The following is a 24981-nucleotide window of genomic DNA, read 5'->3' on the forward strand; positions in this document are numbered from 1 at the left end:
AATAGATAAAAAAATTTTGGTATGGAGGATGACTGTAGCACAATAGCAGTACACTGCAAAGAGAAATAGCAAGTAGCCTGATAGAGAATGAGGAATGGAGGAAGGAAGATTCAGTGCTTCTTGAAAGAAAGATGATTTTATACGTATGTGTACCTGAGATGCTTGTATGTATTTATCACAGTCACAAAATATGGGCAAAAGCCTGTTCTCTGTCAACTTACTGTAGAGGATCTGCCTGTATCCTTGGCTATGCTCGTCAGTTAGGCACAAAAAATGCCTTCCTGTCTACATGAAAGGGAAAGATTATTTATTGCGTTGACTGATTGGGCCTTCTAGCCCTTGGCTGCACTGGGCTTCAGGTCAGAAAACATTCATGCCACAATCAACAGCCTGCTGACTCTTGCCTCAGAGCGCATGGCCTGATGGCCTGATGGTGGAACAAAGTAGAGGACAAAGGAGATAATTGATCAGCTAGCAACTTAGCAAAATCTAGGTCTGAATCATACATGTTTAGTCCAGTGTAATGGACCTGTAAAGAATCTTAAAACCCTGCAGCTGGACAGCAGATTAGCAGGTTCTGTACTTGGATAGATTTAATATATTGCATATAAACTGGCAAGAATCTACCTTGAAAAACAGCTGCCCCACAGGATGAACCCCATTTTATGGACACTGAACAACATAAATGACTTTCCAGTCAGTAGGAAAAAATCTGAGAAGTGGTGGTTGTTTGCAATGCAAAGAAAGGTCACTCAGACAGCATTACACCTATTTAAAGAGGGAAATTTTAGAGGACCATGACTGACTGGTTCTCTCCTTTGGGAAGACACTGGAAATTAGAGTTTATTTAGATCTTCATGTCTGTAGCTGATTTATATTTCAGTATGCTAAATTAATTTTGCAGCTTTGATCCATTACATTTCAAAATGACAATGAAATGGAGAAAAGCAATACTTGCATACATATGAACACTTGGACAAAAGCAGCTGTTTCACAGCTCATAGAGTGAAAATCAATAATCACATCAGTTTACATGAGTAATGCATTCAAAGAACTTCAGTCAATGTAGAAGTCTGTTTTCTAAGCACAGCCCTCAAGAGACTACCTCAAAAGAGAACTCTAGCAACATGTGAGAAAGAGAATTCTGTGATCTAAAGGAAAAATCCTGTTCTTCTCATCCTACCATCAGGCCAGCTACTCATTCTGTCTTTTCAAATACTGAAAGAAAAGGCAGTAAACAGAAATTTACAAATGGATCTCTTTACTGTTACTGTAAACCAGTTTATACATTAGTTAGTAAGACATCAGTCAAAAAATCTTGAGAGCTGCTAGTTTAGATATATATATATATTACTTATTCTGAAAATATGTTTTGGGAAGATGAGAAGAAATCACCTTAACATGAGACACTTTAAAATATACAAGCTAATTTACATACAACAAAGGGGACTTGCAGTTACATTAAAAAAAATAATAATGAAAGAGCTAGACATACGAGTAAAATATCTCCAGTTGTACTTAAAATAAATATCACAATCATCAGGAGCTTTGTCCTTTTAGTACATTATTGCACAGTTATAGATAATATATTTGAACTTTTCATTGCGAAATACTTGAAGTTAATTTCTGTTAAAAAATAGCTTACCAGATTTGAGTAATGTAATTCTTTTACAGTACTTTAATGCCAATACATTTAAGAAGACCCCATCTCCAGATAATCTTATAGAAAAGTAATCAGAGCAATAATCTGACTAACCAAATGAACAGGTTTAGTGGAAATACTGAGCATAAACCTAACGAGTTAAATCAGCATGCTAGTGATGTCTCTTTTTTTAGTGAATGAACTTGTACGTTCATGACTCATTTCCATTTTCAGAGCAGAGAGATTGAAGGTCTTCCCTACTGATACCTTTTGCTAGGCAAAATGTTCTGTGATGATCAGAGCCATTATGTTAGTCATTTGTCAATTAGGAAAAAGTGGCTGCTAACTGAAGGGTGTTTGACTTAAACACTCTCCGCATCTCCCAAATGTATGCAACATAGTGTCAAGTGTATCGAAGTAATGCCTAGAAGTGACCAACAAAACTAGAATGTCCAATGCAAGAACAGCAAAGGGAAAACCAATCATAGCGTATTTTTTCCAGGAAAAACTATGTCTTGATGTCAGTGAGATTTTCCCTAGGAAAAAAAGGACATCTCTTTCCTTTACCAATGAGGAAGGCAAAAAAGAGGGAAAAAAAAAAGAACTATGCAGACTCATCGATTAACATATATCTTTAAAGAGACCTAGTGAGCTATGTTGCCTCCCACTTTGGCAAAATGCTTTGAGAAATTTCTTTCTGTGACTTGTCTTAGTAATAGAAATCGTCTCTCCCCTTTCCAGTGTTGCTGAATCACTCATGTTGCTGGTGACTGTCCTTGTGGAAGATTCTGCCTCAATGTCAGATCAGATACTGAGTTGTAAATTGCATTTTCCTTCTGCACATAAGTAGTATAAGGTTCCACCTCCACTGTGTCATCCTAGTAAAACAAAACCAAAAATTGTGAATACAGAAAGTAGTTTATTTTGTCAAGTCACTGCAAGCTTTTCATCTGGAATGGAAAGTATGAAGTTCAACAAGGCCAAATGCAAGCTCCTGCACCTGGGTCAGGGCAATTCCAAGCACAGATACAGGCTGAGTGGAGAATGGCTTGCGAGCAACCCTGAGGAGAAGGGTTTGGGGATGTTTGTTGATGAAAGACTCAACGTGAGCCAGCAGTGTGCACTTGCAGCCCAGAAGGCCAAATTGTATCATAGAATCATAGAATGGCTTGGGTTGGAAGGGACCCCCAGGTTCATCAAGTTCCTACCCCCTGCCCCAGGCAGGGCCACCAACCTCCAGATCTGGTTCTAGACCAGGCTGCCCAGGGCCCACCTAACCTGACCTTGAACACCTCCAGGGATGAGTACCCACAGTCTCTCTGGGTGCCTGCTCCAGCACATCATCACTCTCTCTGTAAAGAACTTCCCCAGCTTCCAATCTAAATCTTCCCTCCTTGAGCTTAAAATCATTCCCCCTTGTCCTGTCACTGTCTACTCAAGTAAATGTTGATTCTCCTCCTTTTTATGATCACCTTTTAAATACTGAGAAGCTGCAGTGAGGTCTCATAGAATCATAAAATCATAGAATGGACTGGGTTGAAAAGGATTTCAAAGATCATCTAGTTTCAACCCCCTGCCACAGGCAGGATTGCCAACCACTAGACCAGACTGCCTCTAGGCTCTCAGCAGCCTTCTCTTCACAAGGCTGAGCAAGCCCAGCTCCCTCCCATCTCACCTATCTTTATAGGATAGGTGCTTTAGCCCTCTAGTCACCTTAGTGGTCCTCTTCTGGACCCTCTCCAACGGCTCCACATCTTTCCTGTACTGGAGGCCCCAGATCATAACACAGTACTCCAGATGGGGTGTCATGAAGGCAGGATATCCTGGGTTGCATCAAGAGAAGCGTGACCTGCAGGTCGAGGGAGGTGATTCTGCCTTTCTGCTCTGCTCTCATGAGACCCCACCTGGAGTCATATGCCCAGTTCTGGGCTCCCCAACACAAGAAGGACATCAAGCTTTTGGAGATGGTCGAGAGGTGGGCCATGAAGATGATCAGAGGGCTTGAGAACCTCCCCTAATGAGGAGAGGCTGAGAGAGCTGGGGCTCATCAGCATGGAGAAGGGAGAACTCCGGATAGACCATAAAGTGGCCTTCCAGTACCTGAAGGGGGCATGCAGGAAAACTGTAGAGGGATGTTTTATATGGGTTTTTAGTGACATAACAAGGATAAATGGCTTTAAACTGGAAGAGGATAGATTTAGAGTAGATGTTAAGAAGAAATCCTTTACTGTGAGGGTTGTGAGATACTGGAACAAGTTGCTTAGGTAGGGTGGACACCCCTCACCTTGGAGGTGTTGAAGGCCAGGCTGGATGGGGCTTTGGGCAACCTGGTCTAGTGGGAGGTGTTCCTGCCTATAGCAGGGGGTTGGAACTAGATGACCTTGAAGGGCCCTTCCAACCCAACCTGTTCTATGATTCTGTGATAACTGTGTAGGGTCTACACTAATGAAAGTGTGCCAACACGAAGACTGGTATATAACTGATTATTTTACATTTATGAAACTGTGTCTGTTAGCAACAATTAAGAGGCAGGGCAGCAGAAGATAACGAACGAAAATAGCTAGAATTGGCTAAGTCATTTCAGAAATCTAAGCTGAAGTACTTTAAAAATGTGAGAATTTGAGCCTTGAATCTACTGTAGGTACATGGAGAAGCACAATATATATGTCTCACAGTTTCTGTGCATGCTTTCCTGTGTTTGTCTTGTTGTTTAATCATTTTATTTACAATCTTTCTTAGTATTCCCCAATCCACAAAATTGCCCCCCTTCCTGGGTATTGTTAGTACAACAGCTGTGACCAGTGTATCTCATATGTCCGGGAAGATGCCATGGGACTCGCTCCTTACAATAATAAAAGATGGCAGTTATTGAGTTTTTGCTCAATGCTGCTAATATTTGCTCCAAGACAGAATTATGGTGGTGACAATACTGAGATACAGCTACATTCAAAAGTATATGACATAATATTGCCAACTGAAAAAAATAATAATAATAAAAAAAATAAAAATCTTATGGTTTCTCTTACTTGACCATGTTTTCAGGGCTATTAGAAAATCCCTGATTTAGTGATGGCCTAATCTCCTTACCTGCAAGGGATATGTAGGAACAATATCAGGAGGTTTGGTTTTGCGACAGAATCTGTGAAAAAGAAAATAAGCATTAAAACAAATGTCATCCTCTGGAAGGATGCACAATTTGTCCTTAGTGAATTTGTACTGAACTAATTATTCATCTCTGGGAGAAAGTTGGAACAAAAGCCAGTTTAGGAATAGGAGACAGAGAGAATTTATCAGGAGTGTTCAGTCAAGTGCTAATTAGCCTTTATCTGCACAAAAATTATTTTTATATTCTTTTTCCATGGGACTGCTTTCTTCTCCACTCCAAATCCTAAAGGGTGTAGAATTCAGCTTCACCCAGAGATCTTGTTCAAAATACGTATAAAACCTGCTGCCCCATCAGTTGATATGGCAGGATAGCACTGATGAATCCTCTGGCACTTGATAAAGCTTAGTGGAAGAGAAATTAATCCTCTGATCTGAACAAGAGAGACACTGACAGGCTCTCACAGTACCTGAAGACTGGATTTACTCTGCCAGTCTCCTGACAGAATGAAGTTTCCATTCACTGCAGCACGCAGTATAATGAGTATTGCTTGCCAACATCTAACCACCTATGTTTGACTCAGTGGCATTATTCAGTGAAGATGTGTGCAATGCACAATTACTGCAGTAGAAAGTCAAAATATTTGATATAGTTAATTCACCCATAGTGGTTACCATGAGCAGCACAGAGAGACAGAATCATTTGACTTCAAGACACAAACAGTATTTAAAGCTTTCTGCTAACACCAGATGAGTTTTCCTTAGCCCCATCTTGTACATACCTGTAACCATGGAGCTTTAAACAGTAAATGACAGCCGCAAACATGATGATGATCAGGAAACTGAGAACGATGGCTATGCACAGGATAAGATATCTGTGTGCTAAATGCAATGAGTTAGTCTTAGTTATGTCTTCTTACTTCTCTGTTTCTTTAATATTTCAGTGTAAGTTTAAAGCTGCTTTAATATATACATTTTCAGCATGCTTGTAAAATATAATCCTCTTTGGCAAAAAGGAAAGTCATTAATGAAAGCTATCTGAGAAATGAAAACATGGTTTGTGTCAGAAACAAAAGCAGATGGCCCAAATTCCACAGTGGACAACTCATGACATTTATGCACTAAGTTGTGGATGATCCTCTCACAAGGACTCAGCATATCTCCATATTGCAATTCACATGTAGTTATCCAATTAAAGAAAAAAAAATTCAAACCAAAATGCAGAAACCAATCTTACTGTGTCAGATATTCACAACTCAAAATGATTTGTTTGTTTCTGCTAGATATATGGTAGTTGGGTCTCTTTCTCTCTCTTACCATGATCCGAACAGGAGATCATTTGCATTTTAACAATAAGAGCATGTCTACTCTGATGCTGCTTCCTACAGCTTTCCAAATACCCAAATAACACTAATGCATCAATGTACTTCCGTCTTAGGGAAGAAACCACTTGGAAATAGTGTCTGGAATGCAAACAAACTGTCAAAGTTTATGAGCAAAAGTGGTATGGGATGGCACTCATCTATATAGAATTTGATTGTAGGTTTCTTTAGCTGTAGAGCAAGAATGTGCAGAGAGGGTTAAATGGGACTTTGAACACTGAGCACACAAAGGGAAGCTTACGTGAGGAGCAGTCTATGGACTTGGCCTCGTTCAGAGTTGTGTGGGACACGATGCAGGTAGCATTCTTCCCATCGCTGCTACGTGCTGCAAACCTGCTGAGAACTGTCACTGTCCCGTTACTGTGACTGTCTGCTCTGGGTGTGGAGTTGCTCTGTGGGACCCACGAGATCTCAGCAGCCGGCTTCTCTGTCTCTGCCTCGCACACAGGGTTCCCATGGTCATCGCAGTACAGAGCCATTCTCGGGGAAACTGCAGAGTACCAGGAAGGGGGGAGATGCGTGTGGGTTGCTGCAGTGGGATAGGAGGTTTTATCGACTATCCAAAGGGATCATAGTGAGAAGAGGGGAATTGGAAGTGCCATCTCATCACAGCAATGTGTTCCAAAGCCACAAGAGACAAACATAGTATATCTTTTTTTCATTCTAGACAATTCTTCTACATTCAAGTGAGTTACTATAGCCACGTGCCCTGAGAGGAGGTATTCCTGGACACTGGGTGTAGGGAATACCCCAGAATACAGGGCTGAATTTGTCTTTTGTCCCAAGAGACATCAAAGTCATAGCTTAAGATGGATTGGAATGCCAACTGAGGAGGAAATTATGCTGTTCTTCCTATCTGAGTACTAACATAATGTGTTTGATAGAATATCTTGGTGCTCATAGTTGTTTATCTTATATGCTTTAGAAAAATTAATGTATTACTGAGTTACTACAAAATAGCATGTTACCCATGCAAAATCCTTCTGTGTCTTGAAAATTGCTTCACACCTGTTACTTGTAACTCTATAGGAAGAAGAAAGAAGAATTTTGGCAAATAAGAAAAGGGAACAAACAGTTACTCTACATGAAATGCGTGACCCTTTCTAGCCATGAGAAAGCTCCTCTTCTTACCCTAAACTTCCTCCCATGCACAAGGAGAGGAGCTTTGTTTGCCCAGGCCTGGACACGGTCCTCTGGAGAACAGGGAAATGAGGAAGGAGACCCTTACCTAGCACAGTCAGGTGATACGGGTTATGGAAATTCCCATCTGCATTTACCACTTCGCAGGTGTAATTTCCCTCATCAGCCATTTCTACTTGCTGTATCTCAAGTGCATGATCCCAGTCTGGTCTGGATCTCCAGTTTATTCTGTGACTGCAGTTGATTTTTTCTGTCTTGTTACTATCAATCAGGTATGACAAGGTGCATTGGCGTCCAGCCTTGGGGCTTGTTTTCCATGTTACCATAGTTATATTTGTTTCGTTACGGCAGGTCATCACAGTGCTGTGACCCAGGTGTGCTGACACTCTGTTAATTCCTGGAGGAGACAAGGAAAGAGAAAGAGGTATGAAAAGGTGTCCAAGGATGTTACATATGGCCTTGGAGTTCTTGTCTGTGCTTCACGGGGAAATGTCAGTAATATTACATTCTGGAGTGAGGCCCTGCCTTTGCTTATCCATAAAGTTGTCATCTGTTGTGGACTGTGGAGCCAGTGGGCTATTACAGTCTGCTCTATCAACGTGTTTCCCACTGGGACTTATCTTATTCGATGAGAGAGATACTGCAAGAAGAGCATGCTCCAGCACATTGATTTTATCAGATCAATATCTTATTCATATGTATTCAACTCTTTGTTCATTGCTTAAACATTTGTTGGTAGATTCATTCAGTTGTTTCCTGCCTCTTATGTCTCTGTTCTTTCTATCAGAATCTCTGTATAGTTGCCACTTTTCCAGGTTTGTAACCTACTTTGTCTTTGCTTATGTCACTTGGATCTGATTCTCTACTGGCAGTCTTTTCTGAGAAAGCCATTGATTTCTACTGTCTTGATAGGTAGCAGTGATGCAAACTGATCTCATTTTCCTGTACTGGAGGAAGAGATATCCCTTTTTCCTAAGGTATTGTCTACTGTCATGAGAAGTGCAGGAAATATATTTATCTTTTTTCCTTAATTGAATACATTTTTAATCCTCTTATTGGACATCTAAAAAATGTGAGATTATCTTACAGTTCTCCTGCTTGTTCCATCATGGAACCACTACAAGAATTCAACGAATATTAAAAGAATATTTTTAATATGGCTGAGTTGCTACAGTTAGCATCGTGGATTTGCTGACAATAATATAAGAGGCAAAGAAAGCTTATTCTCAGTCTTCAAGATTTGTACAGTATTTAGATCCAGTCCAGGATATTTCTTAGTTCTTTTTCTCTCTTTATGCCATCTTAAAATGAGTTACTCTACAGGTAGTGCAGCATCATAAAATGACCTAAAACACAGCATGTCAGACAAATACAAAATGGATGTATAAGAGCAATGATGCCTTTGTGGGGGGTCATGGTTATATCTATTGGATCTCTTCTGATTCAGACAAGATTAGTAACTCTTTAGGCCTACTATTCCAGAATGCAATGCTGATATCTTCTTACAAAGGAAATTAATTTTGTCTGATCTAGGTGGGAATTAAGTACTTTGCTCTTTGAAACTGCTCTTGGAATATGGCTTGTATCTGTGGGTAAATACAGGGATTATCGATCTTCATGACGGCCATGATCCAGCCCTGTTTTCACAGCCTTGTTTACACTAAAATATTGAACTTCAGTAGGACATCCCTAACACTAAGAACTGGAATGAAGGTTCTACTGAATGGGGTTTCACTGAAAGGCTCACCTCCGCTAGTGAGCAAAAGCAATATTCATTATTTGGGTTAAACCATACATGTCCATCTTGCTAACTGTATGATTTGCTGTCCCAATTTTTTATGCTTTAATAAATAAATAAATATTATGCTTTAATAATAAGTAAGTAAGTAAGTAAAGTAGTTTTGTTTCTTATATAGCCTCAAATTGCAGCAAGGGAGGTTCAGATTGGAAGTCAGAAAAAATGATCTCCACATTTTCACTGTTCTTGTTTTTAGCAAGTTTTGCAGGTTGGGACATTAAAAATAAAAATAAAAAATAATTTTAAAAAGAGGTTTCTTTTTTTTAAAGTTGATGGGGTTTTTTTTTGTTGTTTTTTTCGTTTTTTTTTTTTTTTTTTTTAATTTGCCAGGGGTGGGAGGACAAAGCTTGAGAAACAGACAAGCTGAACACGTATTTGCCACACACACAAAAACTAGTGATTCAGAAGATAGGTGGTTTTATATGCACCTCTCACCAGTGTCCTTTTCCCCCATTTTGTAAAAATATGCCTGAACACTTCAGGGCTATTACCACCTTTTATTTGACCATCTGGTCATGACTTTTTTTTGAAACTGTTATTACAAAGGAAGTAAGCAACTTTTATATCTGCATTCATGCAAAATAAATCCAGCACTGTGGCAAAGACCTTGATTGTATCTGTCAGACATGATTGCAACACAGATAGCAATGGGGAAGCTTTGTGCGAGAGAAAAGTCTAATGTCCCAGAGGTGTCTTTATTTTCTGAGTCTTTGTGGACATGGTCATTCACACTGTGTGTACACAGTGCTCATACGTGCTTTCATGCTGTGACGGGCAGCAGTCCACATAAGGCATATGTAAGTCCTACCCATCTTTGCTCCATGCATGCAGCTACAAAGGTGTAAAATGTGCCCAGTACCTCTATCCCTCTTGCTTATGAGGCTAAGATCACAGAGGATCTTTATTCAGCTGGTATAGCAACTTGTGTTGACTCTAATATTGTGTCTTGTTCGTGTGTTCTGTTTCACATTTGCATAGAAACATTCTCTTTGTTTTTTGTTTGATTTTCTTTCTATGACACTGACTTCTTTTGGGCTTTAAGTGATGACTTTTGGATGGAGTCATGTACAATGACTTTTGTCTTTGTCTTTTCATGATCCATGAGCTGTGTGCTTAAATAACCTAAATGTTTGCATGGAAAAACCCTGGACATGACCTCTCTGGAAGTTATCGCTTTGGCCATTGGAAGGGCGACAGCCAGGCCACTGTGGTGGCTCCTCTGTATTATGTAGACAAGTAAGATTTTCTTATGCAAGACAAGTAGCTGCACAGTCAGGATTGCCTTCAATATTTTTTTAAATTATATTTTTATTTTTTCCTATGTGTCCATGAATTGCCTTTTCCACAAGTTGTCAGGGCTGAATCATTTTTGAAATGTTAGATCTTTTTATACTGACCAGCCTTATAACTGCTCATATGCCTATGTCTTCAGCTGACACATCCAAGGGGTTTCCTTGACAGTTACAGTGCTGTGAAGCCACTCAAAATGATGTCATATTTGGGACAGTTCTGTTTTATTTCAACTATCCACACTGGGATATTTTCCTTAATAAGTTAATATGTGATGGGTGTTGTTCACAGTAAACATTTATGTAGACAAACACTCGGAGGTGAAAGAAAGGTTATCTGTCATTCTTTCAGATTAGTTCCTTACGTGTTATGACATTCATAGCACACTTCCTCTGTGAGGTGCTTTTGAGATTGAGAGAAGGCAAAATCCCAAGGCATAGGTAGCAAAATGGCATGAACAACTGCGAAGGGGATGGGACTTTTACATTTTTTGGTCCTGTTGAAGGAGAAACCAAATAACGTAAAAAATCAGCAGTGTATCTATATGTATAAATAAACTCTTGAAGAATTAGGTGAAGTGCTGATGGAACACAAGGGAAGAGCCCAAAGCTGCACTGGAGGAGGCTCAGACTGGACTTTAGGAAAAATTTCTTTACTACGAGAGTGGCCCAACACTGAAACAAGCTTTCTTGTGAGGTGGTTGATGCCCATATTTGTCAGCATTCAAGGAACATTTGGGTAGTGAACTCAGTGACATGCTGTAACTTTTGGTTAGCCATGAAGTTGGACTGGATGATCTCTGAAGGTCTCTTCCAACTGTACTACACTATTCTATTCTAAATGCAAAGAGTTAGAAGACCTAATTTGTGCTTGATTATTCAGACCTATGCCAAAGTCTTCCCCAGACTGGACCTTTCTGTGTTTCTTGTTCCCTTGCTTAGTGCTGGAATTCTGTGACCTCTGCCAACACAACATGAAGGCCAGTTCCTGAACATGTACCACACTATAAGAAATGGTCCTAATGAAAACCACCTTTAAGTTTTTAGTCAGATCATTACTATTAGTTTGTTTGAGAAATCAACAGATAAAGTGCTAATTATTCAGTTTTCTGATACATAAATTATACACCAGCCCTACAAATGCTTGTTGTCTTAATTCAGTTATTTAGCATTCTTTGATACATTGTTACACTGAAGGTGTTTTAAATGATGAAGTTTTTTTCTGCTAAATGTCATTTCAAGAAAATGTGAGGTGCATGTTTTAAAACCAGAAAAGGAACTGAAAAAAAGCCTTTTCTGTCAGGATGGCTTCTGCATGTGAGCTCTATGAATGCCTCTGAAAACTGGAGAACAAAGTGTTTCCTCTGCCAGCTTAACAAGGCCAAGTGCCTCAGAACTCTGAGTCATGTCATCAGTATAGCTGACCTCATCTAAAAATGACTAAGCAAACCTCTGCATTCAAACAGACTATATGTAGGAGCTGAGGTGGTTGGGGTTTTGTTTGGATAATGTTTGCAATGTGTACCAGAAAAGACAATCTTGTATATGCATAATGGTGTACACTTTCATGTACATCCTATAGGAATATCAGTTTAATGGTCTTTCAACTATGCATTTCCCAGGTGACCTATTGTGTTGGGTAGTTTCCCAAAATGAGTTTGCATACTTCAAGACTGGAAAGAAAAAGGGAACAGAAGTAATGCTTTCTGTTACGCCTTTCTGTCAGTCACCTCAGAATTAGTCAGGTACCATTCTTTAGAAGTGATAAGTCTCATGAGTCAGCTTAAAATCTGTTAGGTCATATGTAAGTACAATTTTAGGTTTATGACAAATCTGTAGAAAGGTTCTGATTTCCCCTGTAACTTGTTTAATACAGCAAATGTTTTTTTCTCCAGATGATAGTTTAATTACTAAAAAATATATTTGCTTGTCCTATTCTTACATGCATCTGCCTACTAAAATATAAATATCATAATGTTAAACTACTTTCACCTTAGTGTCCTCTTTCATTACTAGAGTATATGTAAGTGGCATTTACATAAACATAAATTGTATACATTCTTTCTTGCTTTTCTTCTTTTGTCTAGTATGTTGCTAGAATCATAACCTTTAGACTTCCTGTACTGAAGAAGGATGTGTGTGCCAAAAATGGTTAAAGGTTTGGTTGACTCCTATTTCTATATTGACTGACAACCTCTTCTTGAAGCAGAGTAAGGAAGATGCTTTTTCCTCTGTAGAATAGAAACACATTACTAGGTTTTATCGTATCTTATGACCCTGTTAGTATTCTCCTAAAGCTAGCTAAAACTCTGGCTGTCTGTTGTTGAGTTGAAAGAGAAAGGGAGAAAATGGTGAAGGAGAAAGGTATAACTGCAGGGCCTATCCAATATGAATACCTAGCCACAAAACTAGCGTGGCCAGGTTCTGCTAGTCCTTTGCTTATTAGCTCTGCTTGTCAGCCACATGGAGGTACAGTGCTACTGTATGTTTAATACTTGATGAGAACTTACAAAACAAGAGCTTACAAAGAACAATGTCATACATTTTCTTAACAGTTTCTGATAAAAACAGGATTTGCCTTTCCTTCTGTTTTAAGCTAAGACATAGTCTAAATCCTGTTTTTATCAATGAGATGTTGAGATTTCCTATTCATAACCACAAAATTAGCTTTATTTAAATACAGACTAAAATATGCATATGCTCCAGAATTAGTCTGCTAATAGTTATGGCACATATGTCCTACCCACAGCCTGGCCATCCACTGCCCAGCCCATCCCACCCTGTGGCCTCCCCTTGCCCCTACATCATCATGGCAATGACTCTGCCCCACTAAGCAGCCCAGCCCTGACTGCGCAACCATCATTCACAGCAACCACACAGCACTGTGCAAGCAGCACTGTCTGGGCTGGAAGCAGGACATAGGGCACAGTGCAGTGCTGACTCAAGAGATGGCAAATAATGTTACGCGTTTTGGTACATTGATTGAACACAGTCCTGTGATCAGTGAAGAATATGCAGCCATGCTTTCCATTTTGATGAAGGTATTTGGGACAATGTTCCAAGATTACAAAAAAATCCATTTTTTATGCTTGCAACTCCACTTTCAGTTGACATAAATACATTTGTCTGTGAAATTTCAAATGGAGTGTATAGAGTTGTAATCGAGTATTCAAGTCAAAATTTTGATCATGCCTCTTTCCCAGACCTTTATAAGCCCTCTCTTACCAGAGAAAAACAACCATCACTTCACAACCACATCTTATTTGTGTCATCACTTTTTGGCAGTACATATATTTGTGAGCAACTATTTTCAAGGATGAAACAATAGGACAGTAAAATTCCATCAAAAATCTGACAAACATCTTGAGAAGTCAGTAAGAATTTCTGCTGCTGCTATTGAACCAGACTGATACATCAGTTTCGACACACACACACAAAAAGATCAAATATCCCACTAATTTTATGTGGGGCTTTTTTTGTTCTTTTTAATGTTTTAATAAAAAATATAAAAAATAAAATAATTTTTGTTACTTATATACATTAACAATACTATATATTCTATATGCAGCCCTAGACAGTTCCTCTTCACTTAGTGCAGCCTGGACAAGCCAAAAATTTGAACATCCATGAGCTATGGGATCAAACAGCACAAAAGCAGTTCTTGAATGAAAATTATCCTCTTCCCTGTCCTGTTCTTTCTGGTCAGCCACAGCTTTACTTTAGTGTGTAGGTATTGAAGGGATCTCCTGTTAATCAAGGGCTGCAGTTGGTCAAGCCATACCTTTTCTTTACAGTGAGCATTCCAAAAGCCTTCTGTCTCTAAAAATGTTCCTTGGTAAAATATAAACCAAGGAAGTGATAACTTTTCAGGTACCTTATAGTTGTTGGCTGTACTCATCAACGAAATGCTCTCTGTGCCTCATACAAAATGACTTCTTTCCCCTAGTCCTCTTTTCTATTCCACCAGCTTTCAGTGACTTGTCAGGCTGCATGGATTTCACATAATTTCTTCTTGTCTTCTTTTTCCATCACTTCTATGTCTTCCTGTAGATTTGTTCCAACCAAATTCTTTGCAAGGTTCTGTCTCCCAGTCTGTTTTCTTTGCCTTTCTATAGCCTGCCCGAGCCTGCACTCTTGGGTATGAGCTGAGCAGCTCAGGAGGAGAACACAAATCCCCCTCTCTCCAGGAACTTAATTAAACATAAAGGATGCATACCTTCTCTGTGGGCAAACTAAACAAAATTATTCCACTGCAAAAGAGGAAAGGTTCAATGCTGTAGATATTAAAATTCAGACTGATCACTGTACCGTTGTTTCCTGGAATGGTGCTTTCATACTGTAAAATGGCAGTCAGTTGCTGAAGTTTTCTCTGTGATAGCTGATTGGTTTAAGACCTGAAGTGTCAGGGCACATATGCCATACACATCAGCTTTTAGCAATTTGAATGATGGCTTGGAATCAAGCCAGTACATTGCACTGCTGCTTCTCAAAAGGTGAAATCCCATGCTATAACTGAGCTGAGCTGGACTGATAGCTTACTCCAACTGAAAAAGTGAATAACCAGTTTAGCAAAGGCCTCTCTCTCTGTGGGTCTGCAGAGAAAAAGAAAATTGAAGAGGTGTGAGCTGTCACGCTTGTCTCCTTGCAGTGATAATGAAGAATGATAATTAAATGTCAGCCTTGCTAATGATTTCATTCTATTCAAGAGAGACTATACAAAGGATCACGTATCTACACATTTATTGTAAATAACTCTTCATTTTCAGTCTCATTCACAAATGAGTGAACTCTGAAAAATGGCAATCATTTTTTTCTGTTTGTTGGAAGGTGCAGAGCCTTGGAGAACGTGTTGTCAATCATTCCAACGTAGAAAAAAGGCAATTGAGATTCAGGGAGTTCTGTATAGCTCCAAGCTGAACTACCAAAATTTGGTTATTGAAACAAATCCCATTTGTGGGATTTCACGAAGATTTCACTTTGGAGCCTCCTCTGACAGGTTACGAGGTTGGAGATGGGGTTGAAGACCAGACTCAAGTCCTCCAATTTGACTCCAGACAGTTCACCTTATTAAAATTCAAATAACATTTTGTCATCCTTTCAATGTCTCCCATTGACTCTTGCATAGATTTTAAGCAATATTTGAGGAAGTTCATGAGCTCTATTCCAGTGTATCGAGTGTACGTTGCAATGCACTGACAAATTAAGGGTAACAGAACACTGGCACAGGCTGCCCAGAGAGGTTGTGGGGTCTCCTTCTCTGGAGACGTTCAAAACCCACCTGGACGCAGTCCTGTGTGACCTGATCTAGGTGCTCCTGCTCCAGCAGGGAGATTGGACTAGATGATCTTTTGAGGTCCCTTCCAATCCCTGACATTCTGTGATTCTGTGAAATTCCAATTTAAAAATGGACATATCCTCACTTGGGAAAAAACACACTCAAAGGAGGAGTTGGTATTTGTGTTTCAGAAACGTAGTGGTTACTGTTGTCACGCTAAGATTATTGTAATTGAAAAAGACTGGGGAAACAAATTGTCTTGTTTTTTAACATGGTTAAACATAGCCTGTTTGACAGCTCTGGTGGATAACTAGTTACGCCAGTTCTTTTGCAGTATCACTTAGTCATTTCTCTTGTTTCTACTTCACACAGTAGAAGGAGAAATAAATATTTTAAAAACAGGAAAATTTGAATGTGAAACCACTAAAATTTTCAGAGGAATCACTGCAAAATCAAAGACAGCTTGAAAACACTTCCGATTCCTTTCAAGTAGGAAAAATTTCCAGCCTTTTATTCTTTGCAGCAGGTAAAACCTTTTCTTACCCTCAGAATGACTCAAGTTTCATGACAGCCTCTGTAGAAATCCAGGTGCTAAAGAGTTTTTTACACTGTAAGGAGATTTCTTATCACCGTCGCTGGCAGTGTTCAAGAGGCGCCTGGATGAGGAGCTACGAGAGATGGTTTAGTGCTTGTGGTACTGATAGGAATGGGAGGGTGGTTGGACTGGATGATCTTGCAGGTCGTTTCCAACCTTGTGATTCTGTGATTCTGTGTGATTCTGTGATACTTTAATTTTTCAGGCACGATCCTGTTTGTGTATTTGTATCTTCATTTCTTGCTGTCACTATCGTGACAACGCAACGTGTTTTGGAGCATCCCACCTCCCACCTTTTCCCCCTCCCTGTGATAATGACACGTTAAATTTAGATACATAAAGAACTGAAACAGTGATAAACCACAGTTAAATGACTAACTGTATCTTGGAATGAATACGTTATATTAGTCATAGCAAGTTATGATCAAAAAGGCAGTACCAGACACTTGGAAGAGGCCAAGTACAATAGGTTGAGCTCTGCATCTATTTTCCCTTTCTCCCATCACAGGGTGCCTGTGAACACTTAGAAAGTCTTGTCTGGAATGAAGTGAAAGATAAACAAATGGAAGGTCTTTGTACTAGGATAGAATTTGCTAAATTACTGTCAGAACTTTCTATATGGCAGCTTCATGACTTTGTCAGTGTAGCCAGAATGACACAGGACAGAATGCAGACTGAAAACCTGCCCTGCATTCTGGGTAAGCAGTAGTTTAAATGCTGTAAGTCTCGCAGTAGAAATACATGAACCAGTTGGCTTGAACTGATGTGAATTCACATCAGAACTTCAGCTACAATCACAGCTTTTTCAGTGTCAACACATCCATAGATAGGCAGTACTTGACACAATAAAAGACTGAAGTCTTTATTGTTGAGTTCCTTCAAACCCTCTTTTATCCATCCTTTTTCATTATTCCTTGAAAGTATCCTTTTCCCATTTCATTCTATTTAAGCCTTTTTCCTGTCTACAGAAATTTCATTTTTATGCCCAAACTGTTCTTTTGTTCTTGCAGCACATTTCTACCACAATTCCTGTGTCAGTTGCAGCATGTATCTCTTTCCTGCTGTCTTACCAAATTTAGTGGCAAATTTAAAACAGACAGAAAGTTATGCTGTTTCAATGTGAACTATGCTTTTATAGTATGAATTGTCTGCAGCATGGCTGGATTTTTTTTAGATTGCAAACTTTAATATCAGGGAGTGATTGTATATCTTGCAGAAAGACAAGTACACAGACAGAACTTAATAAAGAACAAAAGGCTTCAGTTTTCACATTCCAGACAGAATATAACTTTGCAGTTGCCAAATCTTGGTTCTTAAAGTCCCTGTCATTTCCTCACGCTCTTTAGCTTTCTTCAGCATCCTTTCAAACAGTCCTTCAAGACAACTGGTTTTGTAGGCAAAAGGAAGATGTTAAATCTCACCTCATGGGAAAAGAGGTTTGATACACTGTCCTCTCAAAAATCCTAAATTGAGCTGATGAGAAGAGGAACAGTTGGAGGGATGTGTGATGGATAAAGAATTGTTTCCAGGAGAGAAAGCAAAAGATAGTGTTGAAAGGAAGTGTCACACTGAAGGTAGCTTGCTAATAATGTTTTTCAGCAGGCAAGTTTTTTACTAATTCTGTGTAGCATTTCAAATAATTGCATTGGTATTTGTATCTGGAGTTTGTGAGGAAATTTGTTGAAAGCAGAAAGTATATAGTATTATAGAAACACCTCAAAAGAATAACCGGGTAATATTCATGATGGAATAGTAGATATGCACTAAAATCTGTCATCTCAAAATGTAATAACAATTTTAAAAGTGCAACAATTATAGGCTGGAAATTGGAATAGAGTATCTTGCCTCAATCTGGATTAAAAACAGCCTTTCAACGTGTTTAGGATTCTTTTCCATTCTCTTTTTTTGGTGCTCAAATTGTTTGTTTGACGATGCAGTGCCTGTAAAAAAGGGCAATTTGGTGCAGTGACTTAGGGATCTTTTCTGAGGCTGTTTCTACTCTTATGTAAAAGAGCTATGTCTCAATATCAACATGCCTCTGTAGAAAAAAAGGATCAGTATGCCTCTTTAATGGAGGAGCTGGCGTTGAAGTGATGTGTTGGCATCATCCAGCCCGTAGAATTAGCACCTTAGCCCAAATCTTCCATCATCAATAAATCTTCACTGAACTTAAGCTGTCATGTTCGTTACAACTGTGGTTGCTATCTTTAAACTTGCTATAGCAACTTGTGTATGTAGATTCAATAGATCTTTATCTTTGCAGAATGTGAGCTGGAAAGGATAAGAGGAAAAGAGGTTTTACACTGGAAGCCAAAGTGATTTGGGTATTATTTCTTTCATAATGGATACCCTTTGAAATAAACTGTGAATGCCTTCTGAACTCTTCTTACTACAGAAACAGAGTGTTTGATATTCTATTCTGCATGCTGACCTTGACTTTCTACTCTCTTCCTCATCAGGAGAAGAATACAAAAAGTTTTACCACTTATGCTTAAGAGGAATTTTCCTGTTATTCCAAACAAAAATAGAGCATTGACAGCAAGTGATGGGTTGTATGCCCTGCCCTTTTTTCTTTTCTCTTTGTTTGCAAAGAGCAGATAAGGAGCTGCTATGAAAACAGGCTTACAGCTTCATCTTTATATGGTTAAAATCTCAGTCATACCTTGCTTAGTAATCAGCTTCAGCTTTTCTTTTCTAACATTTTCTTACTTGGGAAAAAAGTCAAAGTGATTCCAGCACACAGAAACAAGGGAACAGCAGAGCAATCATGAAACAGAGACAAATGAAAATTTACCAGAATGCTTTTTTAGCCTATGATTTTATTTCCGGAGCAGTAAAGTAGAATAGGAAGCAACAAGGAAAGGGAACACACCAAGTCGATGCAAGTAACAAGGCAATAAAACACCATCATATTAGCAAAGGAGAATTAAAAGGTTTTGTTAAAGAAAGAAGCTAAGTGAAAGCTAAAAGCAGTTGCATTCAAGAATTTGTGTAGTTGACCTTGCACTCTAGACAGGTTGGTCTGACGTTCTATTTCAATTTTATTCACCTCATACACTCTAATTCCAGCACCAGTGCAATTGGTTTCACTTCTTTGCTATTGTTAGAACTGAACTAACCATAGAGAATCACATCTCATTCCTGAGAATGGACTTACTGCAGCTTCCTCTGAAGCACTAGGTCCTATCTATTGTCACATGGTAGTACTGGAGGTGTAGGACTTGTATAAGTCAACGCTGCTTGTGTTACTCCAATAAAGAGTTTAGTTGTGTGAATCTCTCATAGAAAAACTTGCCCTCCCTTATCCTTTTCCTTTGGAGTATGTATGCATACAGCCACTCAAGGTGCCCTGTTTGTTCTTTTAAACCAGGAAAAGTCTTCAAAGTTTGCCAGCAAGATTTTAATTCTGAATCACTTCCCCTGCTTCTGCAATGAGGATTCTCAAGAAGAGTCATACAGATCGTGCACCAGCTGCTTTAGCAGCATATTATTGTTCAGCCCCATTTGGGTGCAGATTTAAACATAACAGTCATGGAGTGAATTTGCTGAGCTGCCGTTTTTCTTATTTGTAGAAACTGACCAAAGCCACATAAGGCAGCATGCTAAGGAAATGTTAAGGAAAGTACAAATGCAGATAAGGTCTGGTTATGCACAACAATTTTTGCGTGACATTATTTCACTTGGAGTATCTTGCTTCAGTCTTCAGAAAGGGAGCACAATTCCCTCTGAGCTTCACACAGCATTCCAATTCTCTGGATAGAGTACACACACCAGATTATCTTAATACTTTTGGTCTGGGATCTCTAAGTGAAAACTGTTGTCACTACAACTTGCTTAGCACTGTCACACTAATATTGAAGTGCCCAGCTCTCTCAGAACTGTAGATTGTCTCTGATGCTATCATAACCTGTATTCATGACCTTAGGACAGTTCTTCAGCATTCTTCTGAGATAATTTCATTTCTGATAGCTGTTTTGTTTATGTTTTGCCTGCAGTGTGCCTACTGTGTGCCACAGAATTAAATAGTTTGTGAAGTATTTTGAGTTTTTCCAAGTAGTGGCACTGAGGTTAGCACTTCAGATCCCTTGTTTGATCTACCAAATGCATTACTGAGTGGTGTTCCCTCACTGCCAGCAATGACTGCATCTACTCTGCTTAAAAATATCTTCAAGGAGCTACTCTTGCTTTCTAGCCAAGTGAATAAAATAACTCATTACCATGCAGCTTAATTCTACCTGTCCATAAGAGTAATGGGCACATGCATATTACATGTTATTCAGAGATATCTCCAGCTGACAGTTTAGGTTTCTGAAACTGCTGCTCAAATTCCTAATTCACTGGCCGAATCTTAGGACTACTGTTTGCTGTCTGGAAGAGCGCAAACTGCATATGCAAATAAACACTATCTGGAAGACATTAACTTCTATAGCTAGAATATATTAAACTTAAGTTGATGACAAAGAAAGGGTTAGTTCACCGTGTTTGGCACCAAAGCCCCATGCATGCTTGATTGCAGTTATTCCTATTAGCCTTAGAGAAAAATTACAGAAGCTGATCCCTACTGTCAGCTCACCAGTGATCTTCCACCACTTCTCAGAAAGATGCAAGAGATCCCTGCCATATTTCACTGTGCCTACCACCTCTCCTCAGCAGAAATCCTTACGAGAAGAAAATACCTGCACACATTTCCCTTTTTTCCACCCTGATGCCTGTTCGCTTTCAGAGACCAGTTCGACTCACCCTCTGTTCTTCTGAGCCTGATGATAGTGAGCAGCATGAAGACACACACAGCCTTTCCAGCAATCTCCATATCAGCTCCTGCTTTCATGGCTCAGGCAGCTCCGTCACTCCATTGCTCTTGCTGGCAGCTTAGCTGTGGTCATGGAGACTGTTGTTTGCCCATGCATCCTCAGCAGCCAGTGCTGGTGTTTTCTCTTCCCTCTCCCTACTCCTCTCCTGACCGCCTGACTCCTCAATGCTGGAGAGGTTCCTCCTTCTGACTTTTCTGAGCACTAGGCTTCCTGTGCTGAGTGCCTAGGCGAACGCTGAGGAAACATACTAAGCAGTTCTGCCTTCCGTTCATTGGCTCTCCTCAAGAGGCTGATGAGCAAAGATAAACCCTGCAGCGGATCTCAGATGGGGTAAAAATGGAGGAGATTATTCAAGCCTGAGTTTAATATCAAAAAGAAAACCTTTGTCTTGGGGAGCTAGTAAGAAAATTTTTTGTCTTCTTTATCACCTCTACTACCACTAGTGTAAACGTCTGGCACTTCTGTCACACTGCATTATAGAAAATTCCTCCTCCTGTCTTAAGGATTTCCCCCTTTCTGTTAGAACAACAAGGCTTTCAAGATACCGGGAAGAGAAACTGAGTGAGAAGAAAGAAATACTATTTACATACTTTCCAACAGAAATTGTAGCAATTGAAGCTTACCCATATCTTTCAATGAAAACTGTTTGGTATTTTTTCAGAATAATATGTTTTCTTTTGATAACATTGTTCCTGTTTCTTCACCTCCTCACTGATTTAGTCATTTCAGATTCAGAGCTTCTTTTTTTTTTCCTTAAGCCACAGCACTTCCCTGGCACCTGCAGGACAGCAGTAGAGAGGATTTCAGCTGCCAAAAATTACAAGTCAGAGTAATTATCATTGAGGACAGAGACAAAAACAGCGAAGACAAAAAACAGATGAAAGTCAGCAGAAAGCTGAGGTTTTCAGGAACTAAGACTGCACAGCACTTTTGGACATCAACGTCTTTTGTGAATAAGTAAAAAAAAAAAAAAAAAAAAAAAAAAAAAACAAATCAAAACAAAAAGATAATGATCACATAAAGAAATTCAGTCGAGGCAGAAATTTGTTTTTCTTGCTCCTAGAGTCTTACTATTGACTAGAAGTTTGTTTGGCAAGGAGTTCTATAGATTTTTCCCACTTGATTTTTAAATTCAGTTTAACATTCTGATATTTCTCTGCACTATTCTGAGGTTTTCACTATGCTGAGGTTTTCACTATTCATAATAACACCCTGGTTTATTTTTTGACTGTTCAACACTGATCTAGAAATGTGACCAAATAACACATAACTCTACTCTAGACAAGGGTTTGGAGAAGAAGAGGAGTCATTTATTTAAGTCAAGATTAAGATAAAAGGTGGGAGAAGGAATTAGGCAGCATGCAAACAGTACAAGGCCTTAGATGTGAAATAAACAGTGATCAAACTTGATGCAAAGGCCAAGTGAAACTGAAGTGGTGTAAATGTGGAAGCCGGACTGGGCTCTGAACAACCTCATCTAGCTGTAGATGGACATCTGTTCATTGCAGGAAAGTTGGACTATATGACCTTTAAAGGTCCCTTCCAACTCAAACAGTGTTATGATTCTATATTTGGCAAACTGGACGATTGCTGCTTGAAGAGAAATACTTGAAGAATGAAAGATGTACTGGGTTAGATGAGATTTTAGAAGAGAGTATACTTATTAATAATGAAAGTCCTAGTTTAAATGATCACAGTTAGACTTCTGCCATTCCAACAGGAATTCCTTTGGAACCAGAAATTAGCTGAGTTCTTTTGCTAGGCAGGTATTGTTTAAGATGCCATTAGAAAGCCCTGTGAACAACTTCCTGCTTCAAGCCTGGGTGTTCAGGAACAAGTGGGGCCTCATAGGCGAAGGTAGGACAGAAATCTGAGGATGACAGAGGCTGGAAACTAAAGTTACAAGGCCCTTTTTTACCCTTGTGAAAATACCACTGCAGGCAACAGAATATAGGATGTGAAACGGCCATGTCTACAGTGAGATGTTATTGAAAACATCATTCTACGACAGGAAGTGATGGATCCTGAATTTCTTCTTCCTGTCCTCTCAGTTACAGATTGGAAGCCAGGATTCCATGACAGAGGAATCAATCCCAAAAAAGGCCAGAGTGGGACAGAGGATGACCTAGATGGAAAATAATGCATGGAAGTGGGGGAGAGGTATCAGGGATTGCTGGCTGCATTGGTTTGGAAATATCATTGTATTTGATGAAAAGGAGAAGAAAGAGAGGGACAAACTGACTGTAATAGCTGTGGCTGAAGCCTAGGTCATAAAGACACTTACAGTGAATGCACATTTCTACACAGTAGCAGAGGCTCATTTGTTTAAGGTGCCATGAGGAGCCACTGCAGTCTTCCTTAAGTCTGAGCATTCCCTGTCTTCTGTGTGTAAACCATAAAGACTTGGCCTTTGCCTGTGGTTTACAATGTGGGTTATTGCAGAACCATTTTATGTTAATTATCATAATGTTATCAGATATTATTTGACAAAGGCACTGTCTGTGATCTGCTCTGTTTGAAGTGGTTTTACTCAGCCTTGAAGTCCTTGCTGACAGCAGATTCCACACCAATCATTTGTTCAATAAGAAATGGAGATGTGTAAGGCTGGATTATGACTATCAAGATACAGACAGAAATGGAATTTTTTTTCAGGAATTTCATTCCCCGTGCTGATATGAATATCAGTGTGCTGAAACCACAGCTGCTATAAACTGGTATGCTGGCCTGCATCTTCTTGTGGATCTTCCATGTTTTTCTCCACATGAGAATTCTCCCTGTTGTATCTCCTTCTGTGTCAGCTGAGGACCCTAAATCTTGCGACCATACACGTAGCACAAGGCTGCTCGTATTTGGGAAAATCCAATTATCTCTAACTTCAGAGTGGTTCTGGAAAAGTGTTGTGGTTCTCTGTGCTACTGAGAGAGTTGTCTTACAGATTAAGTACACATTCTGGCAACAAAATGCAATGGTCTTGTCTGAGAATTTGGCAAGTAAGTGGAATCAAAGCTAGAATATGTTATGTAGCAGCCTTACCCAATGTATAAGGCATCAAAAACACTTCAATTCTTTCAAAGATAGCAGTATACGTCACTTTTGTCACTGAATTTCCTGCCTTTTGATGACCCGTCTTAGAGCCTAGAACTTGTTACATTTATAATGAAGGAAAAATAATTTCTTATGTTTTATTTGCATCCTCCAGAACAAAATACATTAATTTTGAATATAAGGGTGCGTGAAAAAGCAAGCATAAATATTGGATAGTCTCACTTCTTGTATGGGCAGATGCAAAACTTCTATATCCACCTTGCAAACGCACTTTACTCTGTATGTCTGTTCCTCCTAGTATTCTGGTTTAGAACTTAAACAGAGTTTGTCCAGTCTATCTGGAGTGTGATTGACAGGCTCCCACAAAATATGATCATCTGAATGCTTGCAATTGCAGGCTTTGTCATTTAGCATACGGTGCACCATTTCCTAGCCCACCACAAGGCGAGTCAATGGCACTATAGCTGGCTGTGGAGATAAAATTTATAAATTTTGGGGCAGTAAAGTGACATGGTATGCTTATAAAGTCGCTTCCTGGTTGTTCTGTGGTTGAGTGTTGTTTATTCCTGGAAACACCCACACACCTGAAAGTCCTGCTGAGAATATGGTTTCTTTTACACAACACCTACTGAAGCATAGGTGTACCTGAGATGAAGCCCACATTCCCAGAGTCCTTCTCCCTTCAGGGAAGCTTGCATTGAATAGCGAGACTGAAATTACAAGGCCTGACTGCGAGTTCAGAACTATTGTTCCCACTTTACACACATGAAGGTAAATAGAATTCTACCCATGGTTTCAAAGTATTTCTAGGAGTGCTGTATGGGGAGCTAAGTACGCTAACCACTTCCCTGCAGCCTAGTCTGAAATTCTGTTTCCTGTGTCTCCTTGGATTCCTGTCTCGA

General features: G+C 39.4%; 1 protein-coding gene across 2 annotated transcripts; it reads right to left on the bottom strand.

Annotated features, from left to right (window-relative positions):
• Window positions 1-1301: 1301 nt before the first annotated feature.
• LOC122177663 (cell surface glycoprotein CD200 receptor 1-A-like) lies at window positions 1302-21235 on the bottom strand. 2 transcript variants are annotated; one of them, XM_042867279.1, is made up of 6 exons: window positions 20964-21235; window positions 7355-7663; window positions 6368-6616; window positions 5527-5626; window positions 4730-4781; window positions 1302-2520 (listed from the first exon to the last, which is right to left on the bottom strand). In XM_042867279.1, exons 1-6 carry the CDS (start codon window positions 21049-21051, stop codon window positions 2398-2400), a joined length of 921 nt encoding a protein of 306 aa, XP_042723213.1. In that variant the 5' UTR covers window positions 21052-21235; the 3' UTR covers window positions 1302-2397. The 2 variants fall into 2 exon arrangements, with proteins under 2 accessions (XP_042723213.1, XP_042723212.1); XM_042867278.1 differs by having other exon boundaries at window positions 6368-6655.
• Window positions 21236-24981: the final 3746 nt, after the last annotated feature.

Source organism: Lagopus leucura, unplaced genomic scaffold (genome assembly GCF_019238085.1).
Source record: "Lagopus leucura isolate 7727_CA_CO unplaced genomic scaffold, USGS_WTPT01 Super-Scaffold_100001, whole genome shotgun sequence".
Classification (NCBI taxonomy): domain Eukaryota; kingdom Metazoa; phylum Chordata; class Aves; order Galliformes; family Phasianidae; genus Lagopus; species Lagopus leucura.

What these genes read in the sequence shown, in the direction of transcription:
- LOC122177663 (XM_042867278.1), bottom strand. Translation starts at nt 21,051, where the DNA reads ATGAAAGCAGGAGCTGATATGGAGATTGCTGGAAAGGCTGTGTGTGTC. An exon ending in GTATCACCTGACTGTGCTAG is followed by an intron (nt 6,656 to 7,354) that starts GTAAGGGTCTCC and finishes ATCCCACTGCAG; the next exon opens with CAACCCACACGCATCTCCCC. An exon ending in TTCCTACATATCCCTTGCAG is followed by an intron (nt 2,521 to 4,729) that starts GTAAGGAGATTA and finishes TTGTTTTACTAG; the next exon opens with GATGACACAGTGGAGGTGGA.